Source organism: Ambystoma mexicanum, chromosome 11, assembly GCF_040938575.1.
Source record: "Ambystoma mexicanum isolate Mex_15411 chromosome 11, UKY_AmexF1_1, whole genome shotgun sequence".
Taxonomy (NCBI): domain Eukaryota; kingdom Metazoa; phylum Chordata; class Amphibia; order Caudata; family Ambystomatidae; genus Ambystoma; species Ambystoma mexicanum.
Window position 1 is genome coordinate 1,465,599,063 of NC_090934.1, and position 12,711 is coordinate 1,465,611,773.

Below are 12,711 nucleotides of genomic sequence, written 5' to 3' on the forward strand. Positions count from 1 at the left end.
TTGCAGGGGATCCCATGCGCTGTTTGAAGGGTGTGTGTATTCACACCTGACGGTGCACGCAAAGATAGCTGTTCCTACTGTTTTTGCTCTTCGTGGGGGCATGTCAGGGCGTTCCGGTGGCAACTTGCGTATACGGTTACTTTGCGCAGAAAACTCCATGAATATGCAGTATATCCTGTGGCAGGCTCGTGCAGTATCGTTCTTGGCGCACAGCCTTTGCGGGATAAATGAACACTTTTCCATCTTTAGTGACCAGTGGTGAGGCAGGCTTCAGGTCTCTGCGTGATTCAGAGAAAGTCATATCCAGGTGATCTTTTTAGAAGCCCGGTGCATACTCTTTCCTTACATTCGGAATGTGTACGGAGAATGGCTCTGTTTACTTGGGAATGTATCCAGGCAACTGGCAGAGAAGCGCTTAGACCTACTTTCAGATGCTCCAGAGGAATGCATTGGGAGAGTGTCTGTGCCAGAGAGCAGATGGAATGAGTCTTGGACCCTAGGACACTTCTCTTCCAGACAGAGCCATATGGTTTATCAGTGTAAGAAGTTCTGTCCACCATAATGGTGTCTGCTTCAGGAAGCGATATTTGATATTGATTGACAGCTGAAAAGTGTAGGAACTGTCATGACTGTGGGGTCAACAGATAGCTCAAAGCCAATATATATAGCTCGGAGCTTTTTACCATCCGCAACAGAAAAGAATGAATTGTGATTAACTGAGGCCATGAGCTGGGGGCTCAACACAACCTATAGATAGGTCTGGACTCTGGCCCTCGGACTTTTCCTCAACGTTCCCATAAACGCTGCTTTCCTGGTCACTCACAGTGTCTGGAGTTTTAAGTGGCCCTGACTTCTCTCTGGGACTTTTGTAAGTCTTCCTTGCTTCACTTTGACTCTTTACGGCGTCATTACTTTGCTTTGTTGTTTTCTCCTGATAGCTGGCATCACCAGCCTGGTGCGCTGGGTTGTCTAAATGTGGGACACGTGGCATACTCGTATTAACATGTTGGGCCCTGGTGTTACCAGGCCATCCCCTTTCTTCCGTTCCTGGGCTCTGGAACCATAGGGGCGATGGCTGGCATCAGCCCTCTGGCTACGTGGGCGCTGCAGGCCAATGCATGTGTGAGTGTGCGGTGCCCCCCCCAGACCCCCCCCAACATTACATGTGCACGGAGGGCTGTCTGCATGTTCCCTGCACCTATGAGTCACTTGCCTGCACTGCACACGCCGTGCCAGGAGAATTCATGGGGGCCGCACCCCCCCCCCCCCCCGTTCTGCTTCGGTATCGGTTTCTGACTCCGACCGAATCAATTAACGTTGGAAGATTAAACTGCGCAACTCAAGTGTGAAATCTGTGCAAACTTCAATGTGTACATGCACAGACGTGCACATCAGCAACATGCTTAAGAAACGCATGAGCAAGAGCGGTGGGGAAGAGAGGAATTCTGCCAATGGAAGCCCCTTATGCATGCTCGTGAAACTGGAACTTTCTAGACAGACTTCCTCGAGACTTCAGAGCCTTGCTAAATGCTGTGGGGGGCTCTACAGCCTGCCCCCTCCCGCCGCCCTGCCTCTTTGAGCTAAACAGCACATTTTCTCTTAAAAGCTTACATTGACATGTTAGAGCAATGAACTTGTATGGGCATATGTCAAGGTCTCAATGTCTTAATCATTTTCTCATTAACTATCAGAATATTTGTGGTGGTTGCTGTGTGACCCAATACCCACTTTTCGTTGAATTAAAACGCACAAAGCAATTGTTTGTATCATTGTTATGGAGCCTCTTGTGTTGTGAAGATCTGGACTCTCTTATCTTCCTTTACTTGACACAGGTATCCATCTTCAGAAGCAGCACCTGGACGTTGTGACATTAATCCTTCCCAGTGAGAAGATACACTGGGCCATCTCCGGTTACCTTGACCCCAAGATGACATCATTGGGTACCAACAATGGGTTTCATCTGGGATGTCAAAACAAAAGGGGGGGCTACCCTTGACCGTCTCACCCCAAGAGTGTGACGCGTGACCATCGTTCACAAGAAGAGATGGAGAGGGCCGCGTTACCAGGAAGGCAGCCCAATTCTGTTCACGACTTCCTCTTGGAGGGCACAGGCAGGGTTAAATCTGAAGCACCCTGAAAAGTTCTCGCTGCTTCATCTCTGCATTTATCATGTGCAAATGCTGCTGTGCAGGCATTTTGGCCTACAAGCAACATGTGTGCTTCGTGAGTGTGATTGATGTGTGAAAAACCTATACCGCAGCGTATATCACTTACTCACAAATGGATGCGTTTTGGAATATCCCCATCTGTAGAACTGACACCCGACATTTCACCTGTGCATTCAAAGACCAAGTGCTGGAGAAGATGTAGACAGGTAGTAGACATCACAGAGCCCTGTCTGACTGCCTGGAACAGAAAAACTCATGCAGAGCTCAAGCAGTTCTATATTCTAGGGGTGGAATTGTGAAGAAGAAATAAAAAAGTTCTTTCAGGCCCACCACTCCCATTGTGCAGGGTTCCAATGGCTGTCCATTTGCCGGGAGTGCACCCAATGCTTGAAAAAGTGAGGGTTTGCCAATCTGTGAAACACTTGCCGTCGCGCCCTCTTTCTGCATAGACCTCCCCTCAGCGCATCAGGGAGCCAGCAGGCAGATCATGCTGGCAAGGTGTGACAAGCGCTTTGCCCGTCACGTCATGCTCCTTTCGTTTTTGTAAGGTGGCAAATGAAAGGCATCTAGAGATGAAGCTATGTGCTGAGGATCACACAGCGTGTCACTTAAGAGCAAAGCTGTTTCTTAAGTGCTGAAACTTAGTGCACTGATATAACAATCTTTAAGAGTGTCTACCCCCTGTCTACACAGGCCGCTTCAGAAGAAAAAACGGTCAGGGTGTAGGGAAAATACTGGGAAGAGGAAAAACCTAACCCTATGGTAGGTAGAACGTTGACATACACGATTCTCAAAACTGCTGGGATATTTCTTCTCTGTGAAAGATAGTGAGCTAAAGACTCTGGGTAAGTCTCTCGTAACCAGGACTAATGTCTGGCAGAGGGACTCCCAGGACCCCCCTTGTTAATTTGCATATTTAAGTGACTTTGGGTCTCACCCTAATTTACTAGGGGAATCCAGACGTGGACCCCATGCTCACTATTCTTAGAGAGGCACAGATCCACCCTACTGATGAGGTCCAACCAGACCGAAACATGTGTCTGGGGATGCTGTTGGTACTCTTGTTCGGAGGAGAATTAATTAGCATTTCAGTGCTGGACTGCCCCAGGGCAGGACAAAGACTGATATGTTTAGGATATTTCTTCTCTGTGAAAGATAGTGAGCTAAAGACTCTGGGTAAGTCTCTCGCAACCAGGACTAATGTCTGGCAGAGGGACTCCCAGGACCCCCCTTATTAATTTAATTATAAATGTTTCCCATCATTGTTAACTCCCATAAATGATAACTTATTAAATTCTGGGGGGAAAAAAAAAGTTTTACTTGAAAGATGTTTATCTATAAATGTATATTAATGTTTGTTACATTGTTCATACTTTTCGAAAATTTTGATTTTTTATGTATAAATTGAAAAAGTTGTAATTTCAACTATATTCAATAACAAAAAAAAAATAATTATTAGACATTTGCCAGTCACTGCTAATTGATGCCCAAATACTCGCACCATTCTGCACCCGCTGCATCAATGGGCCGTTAATACCAGCTGGGCAGAGCCTGGCAGGTGACTTCCCGATCAATGGGCCGTTAATACCAGCTGGGCAGAGCCTGGCAGGTGACTTCCCGATCAATGGGCCGTTAATACCAGCTGGGCAGAGCCTGGCAGGTGACTTCCAGATGCCTGCACAAAAGCCCAGACTGTTGGCACTGCCAATGCTTGTTGCCTCTGTTGTGCCGCATGGGTCGGTGGGTTGCTTTCTGCCTCACTCTGCACTCACGCCCCCCTCCGCTCTGTCCTCACACTCACACATAACTCTTCACTAGCCCTCTCTCTCCATCCCCCTCTTTCTCCCCCTTTTCCCGTCAGCTCCGTGGAATATGCAGTCGTCTACGCCCTGCTCAGGGGGCGCATTTTCTTCTGGCGCCCATGGGGGTGTGCGGGTGGGGGCTGGCAGTGGCAGCTGCTACACGGCGTCCCGCCCCCTGGTCTACAAGTGAGGCGATGCGCTCCGGACCCCATTGCACTCGGCGACGGCACGGGCCTCCACTCTGAAGGGTCGCGCGCCCCCCCCCCTCAACCCCCGTGCAACACCCCTCCCACTTCTTCCACAGGGGCGAGGGGTCCCTGTGACACCCCCAGGGGGCGGCAGTGGCTGTAGGTGGCGCTCTCCCGGTCACTGGTGGGAGCCGCGGGGTTTCCAGCCGCGGGGCCGCACGGGCGCTGACACACTTCATCGAGAGGCGGACGGACCGGGCGCGATGGCAGCACCGAGTGGCTCCGGGGGTCTGCGACCCCCAAAGTCCGCCAAGAGGTACAAAAGTGTGAAGAGGCACGCCAGCATCTACGCCGCCTACCCGGAGCCCCCCCACAGGTGAGGACAAATCTCCCCGCTGGGGGCAAGTTTCCATTCCGCGGAGGTCATTTGCGTTTTCAGCATTCACAAGGGAAGCATGCACCCCCACCTCCACCCCCACCCCCAACTCCGGAGTTCTTTTTGCAAAAGTGGATACTTGTATGCGCGTGCTCGTCGGTGGGTTCGCATATCCCAGCCGAGAAATGCATGCATTTACGATGCATTGTACTGAAATGCACGGTTCTCTCTAAAAGACTGTCCCCCCCGCTACAGACCCCCCTCCCCCCACTCCCCCAGAAAACTACATTAGGCTAAGAGAGACCTTGCAGCATCCTGGACCTTGGAGCCTTACACAGTCAGCCCGACATACTAGGACTTGTCACTGCGCGCACTGCGCCGGTCCTACCTGCAGGATAATGGACCAGTGCAGTTCTTTTGCAGGACTCGGATGTATATCACCCCGAGCCGTTGTAGGTGCAGGAACTTTGCGAGGGCGGTCCACGCCATCTGCAGAGTTGTACAGTGCAGAGTTTAGAGTCATGGACCGCGCCACACTGTGCACGCAGGGACTACGCTCGGCAGCGCAGCCATTGTAAGTGCAGGAACATGCAGGGGTGCGGGGCACGGGGGTCGTACACGCAGGGCCACTGCTTCGGAGTCATGGGGTCCGCGCGAGTCCCCAGAAAGACGAACTGAGACTCACACAGACGGGTGTTTGCAGTTACCTAGAAGGGCAATGGCACGTGCAGAGACCTGCACGCCCAGGGAACCTCCGGTGCCAGGGCCACCACCGAGGGCACACGGCAGGGTCTTGAGTGACCGCTGCGTGTGTACACACATGACACGCGCAGAGAACCTCCAGTTCCAGGGCCACCACCGATGGCACACGGCAGGGTCTTGAGTGACCGCTGCGTGTGTGCACACATGGGTGTTGCCCGGTGCAAGCGTGCATTTCCGAGCCCGGGCAGGTGCACACACCGCATGCCCACGCACCGCCCAGCAGAGTGTGCACGTGATAATGAATGGCAGCAGGGGTGCGTGCAGGGCATTGTCAGGAATGTGGGGTGCAGCCCGCGCACGTGTATGGCACTGCGAGGAGTGGACTGTGGGCTATTGCAACGGCATGAACACACCGTTGGCGGCGCGGGGACTTGCGGCGTCTTCTGCACATCTTATGCTGTGCAGGGGTCAGTGTGTGTCCTTGCATTGGCGACCGAGTTCTCATAGACGGATAGCGCGACACTCTCATTTTAAAGCCTCAGCTCGCGCGTGGGTGCAGGGGGTTATGAGCTGAGCGGGGAGGGTGTTGGACTGTGACATTGCCTGGGACTGGGTAGGCACTAAGGAGTAGGCAGGGCTTTAAGTGGGCCAGGGCTAACCGAGGCAGAGCACCGGCAAGCTCAGAAATATGGATCAGAGGTGGGGACCTGATGGGGCCCCCTAATGTCCCCCGGCAGCCCTGTCCGTTAGAGGACATGGCTTTTTTTTTCTAAAGCCTGAAGCTTCTGTAAAAAAATGCCTTTTCTCTATAATGGTGGCGCATGTACCTGCAAGGCATACCTTTAATCAAGAGACGCCTGTGTGCTGGTGGCAGATTATAGAAGAGAAGGTGAGGCAGACTGGAAGCCAAGGCCTTTTGTCTGAAGCCTGAAGCTCCCGCTCATTCGCAGGAGCTTCAGGCTTTAGGAAAAAAGACTATGGCTCCCAGCGGCCTCCCCTTTTCAGCCATAACGGTGCTGCTGCTTTCCGGCACATGATTGGCAAGGGTCAGCGCCACCGTTAAGGCTGAAAACATGTGGCGCTGTCCCCCTCCAGGCATCCTTTTAGGTAATAGATGCAGAGATCAGCACCCCAGGGGCAGGGTGTTGATCTCTATAAAGGGCTGCCTGGAGGCGGTGCCTGTAGCCCATTAAGCTGGGGCTCATCAAGGGGGCGTGGCCTAATGAGCGGGCAGGCGACCCCTTTGCCCCCAATTAGGCCACGCCCCCTTGAAGAGCCCCGGGTGCCACTTAAGGCAGTGGGTGCAGGGGAAACAGCAACCCGTCTGAGGGGAAGGAGGCACTACTCAAGGGTCAGTAAGGCGGCAGGGACCCTGGTGTGGGGGAAGGGATTGGATCACGTTTAGGGGAAAAGGGCCAGGGATACAATGTTGGCAAGGGGTCAACATGTGGGGCAGGGCTGGGGAAAGTGTATGGGCACAGACGCAAGGACCAAGGTGCAGGGGTGCAGCTAGACTAATATTTGGGGTGGGGGTGCTAATCCTTCAAATGTTGGGAGAGGGGGTAGCTTGAGAGAATGTGGGGTAGGGGCACACTTCCTTGTGTAGAGGCATCTAACTTCATTACACATTCTAAAGAGACTATTCTGGTGAAGCTTCAATGTTAATAGCAGTTAACTCTCGCCTTCACTTTTGAAACAAGGCACTTAAAGACTAGTGTGAGAATGACCTGTCTCCTGCCCCCCCCCCCCATCCCCTCCAATCACTCACGTGGCATGCAAGTGCTAACCTCCCACCACCATGGCAAAGGCCTGGAAATACATGCCTACGAAGTTGCTAACGTTGAAATGTTTTACATTAATAATGGCTGGACCTTTGTTGACTGTACAGCCCTGGGCGCCGTGTACAGTCTCTGCCCTCTCCTGCATGCCAACGACCCTGTAAGTGAGCCGGGTCAAGTCAACATAACCCAACGTTTTGGGGAGGGCGGTGCCGAATCCTTAGTTACCCAATGGTCGTTGTGCCACTGCCAAGGTGCGTGGCTAGCTCAGGGACCAATAAGCTGGAAGCAGCATGGGGAGCAGAGGAGTTAGGGGGTAAAACTGAGGCGTAAGGGGTGATCGCTTCCTGACAGCAAGAGATTTAAATTATTTTTTATTTAATGAAAATTACAGAGAAAACAATAGATTTTTGGCACAAAAATACTTTTTTAACATTGATTTACAGAGTGGGGGGCCAGTGTCCTTAGCAATGGGGAGAGGATGTGGATATAAGACCAGAGGATGCAGGCGCGGTAGCAACATGAACCGAGACAGACGCTGCATGCTCTGCCCAGACCCGCAAGGCACCCACCGCCTGCATAGTAAAATAACAACGGCGACGAGGTAGAGAGGGGGGGCGGGAGACAGGAGTGAAACAGAGCCAGATGGCAACAGATGATGGGACTAAGGCACAGGGCAGCGAGGACAGCCAGAAAGGAAAGACATTTACAAACAAGAGCGTGAAGAATTGGAGAGGAAAATGCCCTGGGGGGTTACAGACGAAAGAGAGATGGTGTTGGGAAAGAGGGGTGAGAGGCAAGCGCAGAAAGAGGGGAGAGTGAAGGTACAAAATGAACAAGTGTAGTGAGAGAAGGTATCAGAAGCTTGCACGGCAAAGAAGGGGTGCAGATAATGAAAAGGGGAGAAGGGGGACTGGTGGGCAGGATGAAAGTTTGCAATTATAAAAGAACAAGGGGAGAAAAAGTGGGAAGGTGAGATCGAGGTGGGACTAGGGCAGACGGGAGAGAGGGAGAGGGTGAAATAAAGAGTAGGTTTAGAAGAGATAGGGGTGAGAGAGTGCGGAGGGAAACAGCACTGTGAGAGGTCAGGAGATGGCCCCCCAGCACCGCCCTGATTCGCAGTGGCTGCACTGCCAGGACTTTCAGCACCACGGGGAGCCCCCGACCCAGGACACGAGGAGGGGCCGGAAATGCCCGAGCCGAGGCGAGAGTACAGCACAGCTGAGAGCACTGGCTGCTGCGGGGGCTTAATCCAAATAATAGCGCCCCTGCTTTCACTGCAGGCATGTTATGCCAGTTTATTCACTCAGTCGGGAAAGAGAGCGTCACTGCCCGATACCCTAGATTTAACCGAATGCGATTTCACCCAAGAAGTGACTGCATCTATTGGACGGAAATTGGTAGGTAATGTGGTATATGTGTGATGCATAATAGGTGGGGTGAGGGTAAACGTTAGGGTAGGGAGGTGTAAGGGGGGGGGCTGATGGGGGTCTCCCCCAGCATTAAAAACAAAGTTTAAAAAGTAAAAAGTTAATTTCGAGTTTCGGTAAAATAGATTTGGTCACTTCTACATTAGGTAAAATATTTTCGATCAAATTTACTCTGCCCTGCCTGTTACTGGCACCTAAGAAACATGGCTTGCCATGTATTGGGAAACTTTCTCCAAACTCTGAGCCCTCCTCAAAGATGTCCAAACACCCACCTACCTAAATGCAGTGGCATACCGAGCAAGGGATGGGGTGGGAGGACGGGGGGCAGCTTGCCCCCCACCCCCTGTGGCTCTTTCAGTAGCCAGACCACGACATTTGGGCTGGCGGCCCAGCCGCCTGGCAGCCCCGGGGCAGGGATGGTGGTAAGCAGGAACACATCACACAGCAAACAGGTGTCTGTGTCCCACCGTGCTCGGAACAACTGCAGCAGCCTGGAGCAGTCCCTGACACAGACACGAGACAGTGCTCCTGTGTACCCGTCGAGCTCCAGTCCTGAGTGCCCCTCGAGTCCAGTCCTGAGTGCCCCTCGAGCTCCAGTCCTGAGCTCCCCTCCAGATCCAGTCCCGAGAACCTCTCCAGGTCCAGTCCTGAGCGTGCCTCCAGATCCAGTCCTGAGAACCCCTCTAGGTCCAGTCCTGAGCACCCTTCCAGCTACAGTCCTGAGTGCCCCTCGAGCACAAGTCCTGAGCGCCCCTCCAGATCCAGTCCTGAGAACCCCTCCAGCTTCAGTCCTGAGCGCCCCTCCAGCTCCAGTCCTGAGACCCCCTCCAGCTCCGGTCCTCAGTGCCCCTCCAGCTCCAATCCTGAGCGCCCCTCCAGCTCCAGTCCTGAGTGCCCCTCCAGCTGCAGTCCTGAGCACCCCTCCAGGTCCAGTCCTAGGCGCCCCTCCAGCTCCAGTCCTCAGCGCCCCTCGTGCTCCAATCCTGAGCGCTGCTCCAGCTCCAGTCCTGAGCGCCCCTCCAGCTCCAGTCCTGAGCATCCCAGACAGCTCCAATCCTGAGTGCTCCTCCAGCTCCACTCCTGAGCGCCCCTCCAGCTCCACTCCTGAGCGCCCCTCCAGATCCAGTCCTGAGAACCCCTCCAGCTCCAGTCCTGAGCACCCCTCCAGCTCCAGTCCTGAGCACCCCTCCAGCTAAAGTCCTGAGCGTCCCTCCAGCTCCAGTCCTGAGCGTCCCTCCATCTCCAGTCCTGAACCCCCCTCCAGCTAAAGTCCTGAGCCCCCCTCCAGCTAAAGTCCTGAGCGTCCCTCCAGCTCCAGTCCTGAGCGTCCTCCAGCTCCATTCCCGAGCGCCTCTCCAGCTCCAATCCCGAGCACACCCCCAGCTCCAGTCCTGAGCACCCCTCCAGCTCTAGTCATCAGTGCCCCTCCAGCTCTAGTCCTGGGCCCCCATCCAGCTAAAGTCCTGAGCGTCCCTCCAGCTCCAGTCCTGAGCGTCCCTCCAGCTCCAGTCCTGAGCCCCCCTCCAGATAAAGTCCTGAGCCCCCCTCCAGCTAAAGTCCTGAGCGTCCCTCCAGCTCCAGTCCTGAGCGTCCCTCCAGCTCCAGTCCTGAGCACCCTGCCAGCTCCAGTCCTGAGCGCCTCTCCAGCTCCAATCCCGAGCGCACCCCAAGCTCCAGTCCTGAGCACCCCTCCAGCTCTAGTCATCAGTGCCCTCCAGCTCCAGTCCTGGGCCCCCCTCCAGCTAAAGTCCGGAGCGCCCCTCCAGCTCCAGTCCTGAGCACCCCTCCAGCTAAAGTCCAGAGCGCCCCTCCAGCTCCAGTTCTGAGCCCCCCTCCAGCTCCAGTCCTGAGCGCCCCTCCAGCTCCAGTCCTGAGCGTCCCTCCAGCTCCAGTCCTGAGCACCCTGCCAGCTCCAGTCCTGAGCGCCTCTCCAGCTCCAATCCCGAGCGCACCCCAAGCTCCAGTCCTGAGCACCCCTCCAGCTCTAGTCATCAGTGCCCTCCAGCTCCAGTCCGGAGCGCCCCTCCAGCTCCAGTCCTGAGCCCCCCTCCAGCTAAAGTCCTGAGCGTCCCTCGAGCACCAGTCCTGAGCGCCCCTCCAGCTCCAGTCCTGAGCCCCCTCCAGCTCCAGTTCTGAGCGTCCCAGACAGCTCCAATCCTGAGCGCCCCTCCAGCTAAAGTCCTGAATGCCCCTTCTGCTCCAGACCTGAGCGCCCCTCCAGCTCCAATCCTGAGCGCCCCTCCAGCACCAATCCTGAGCGCCCTTCCAGTTCCAATCCTGAGTGTACCTCCAGCTCCAGTCCTGAGCACCCCTCCAGCTAAAGTCCTCAGTGCCCCTCCAGCTAAAGTCCTCAGTGCCCCTCCAGCTAAAGTCCTCAGTGCCTCTCCAGCTCCAGTCCTGAGCTGGAGGGGCACTCAGGACTGGAGCTGGAGGGGCAATCAGAACTGGAGCTGGAGGGGTGCTCAGGACTGGAGCTGGGGGGGCGCTCAGGACTGGGGCTTCTAATGCGCGCTTTGCAGCGCTCCCATTACAAGCTGTTTTTCCTCTTCCCACGAGATATACAGAAGTGGTATCACTTCATTGCTGGTTCCTCCACACCCACCAATAGCTGTCAAAGAAGGATTTAGAGCTCTTCAGTGGGCATTTAATGTTTAAGCTCCCTGCTGGCTGGCCGTCTCTTGATAATCGGCGGCTATTAACCTTTTTTGTCGCCATTGTAATGTATACACCCCATTGGTGCCTCAGATTGTTTTTGCTCTAAGCAAGGGTCCCACAACCATCATGTTGAAATGGACACCCACACGTCTTCAGCTGGGCCTGGGGCAGCCAGTCTAGCCCTTGCTTACAGTGGCGTGACATTTTATCTGGGCATCCATGATTAACCAAGTATGGTATGTGGTATTACTTGGCTAGACTGGCATCTTGGGGCAGCCAGTCGAGCCCTTTCTCATCGTGCCATGACTTTTGTTCTGGGCATTGTGTCCGGGACAGCAGTGTGGCCTTGTGCTCTTGATCTGCACCCTCCATGCAGAACAGGGGGGGGGCATATCAGGAGCCTGCTCTGTGTCCCACTCCAGGCCATTGACTGCACTGAAGGTCCAATAAAGGGCAGAGCTAGATGCAGAGCAGGAGCCAGATGCAGAGCAGGAGCACACAGCTCCATGTCCCACTCTTGTCCGAATGTTGCAGGGAGACGGTACAGAGTCAAGTCTTCACATGGGGGGCAGGAACGATTGTGTGTCAGTTTAGCATTCATTTTACAAGGTGCATTTGGGGGGAAAGCAGCAGGACTTTTTTTTCGTGGTTCGCCCCCCCAGCCACTCTTGCAATGCTGGTTACTACCCTGCCAAGATGGGCCATTTTAATGTACTGTGCTTAGCGTTATAGACTATATAGCAGTAGTGTTCAAACTGCTCCCCACCACCCCCATAGGTGGGACTGCAGGATGTGTAGGGGGGCCGCAAGGTCCATTCGAGTCAGATGAGAGTAACTGAGTGTGATAGAAATGTAGGCAGTTCTGCTTTTGGCTCAGTAGAAGGGGGCTTGGAAAGCACTGCTCTGCACCTTTCACTAATGCACCCCCATGGGGTCCTTGTGTTTGTGTTCATGCTCCACATTCGTGGGATTATTGGGAACTGCAGCGACTCGGGTGAAGATGATGGCACCGGCGCAGATGGCAAGGACGATGGCAAGGACCCGGAAACAATCTTCCAGAACATCCAGTTTCAGAAGGAGCTGGTATCCAACATCCGCTGCCGGCCCTGGCCCATGCGGCAGAAGCTGAAAGCGCTCAGGTAGGCACGGAGGTGTGGGAGGGGGTGGGGGGTCCCAGACAATGCGCCAGAAGCACAGTCTCCCCCTGGCCTCGGGCCATGCACCTTGCCATGTGGTTGCGTCCTGTATTGATCACGTGATCCGAGGACTGGGCCTTCCGTTCATAAAAGAGTGGAGACCACAGGCCGGATAAATCAGGCTCAGCACGTTTCATGCATATGTTGCAGGTCTACAGAAGTGCACATGGGGGTATATAGAGACATGAAATACAAAATTACCTAAATTCCTTCAGCGACAATGTATTTCTCCTTTCAGACTCACTTTCAGTTATTGGCACAATTCCCATAAAACCAAAATCTAAGCCAAAACCATGAGGACAGCCGGGAGATGAGCGATATATGTGCTCGTTTTCAGGGTGCTTCTGTGGGTGTCAAAAAGGTGTGAAAAGCGCTGAGTTTCTGATGCTGTTTTGAACTCACTCTAAAGGATTTCT

General features: G+C 54.1%; 1 protein-coding gene across 1 annotated transcript in view; it reads left to right on the plus strand.

Moving 5' to 3' along the window:
• The first annotated feature begins 4,171 nt into the window (after nucleotides 1-4,171).
• TMC3 (transmembrane channel like 3) overlaps nucleotides 4,172-12,711 on the plus strand; it is a 244,009-nt gene continuing 235,469 nt past the window's right edge. Inside the window, exons 1-2 of the mRNA XM_069625138.1 lie at nucleotides 4,172-4,534; nucleotides 12,086-12,238. Coding sequence (XP_069481239.1) covers nucleotides 4,422-4,534; nucleotides 12,086-12,238 — 266 coding nt within the window. The 5' untranslated portion in view covers nucleotides 4,172-4,421. The remainder of the gene's footprint in view (nucleotides 4,535-12,085; nucleotides 12,239-12,711) is intronic.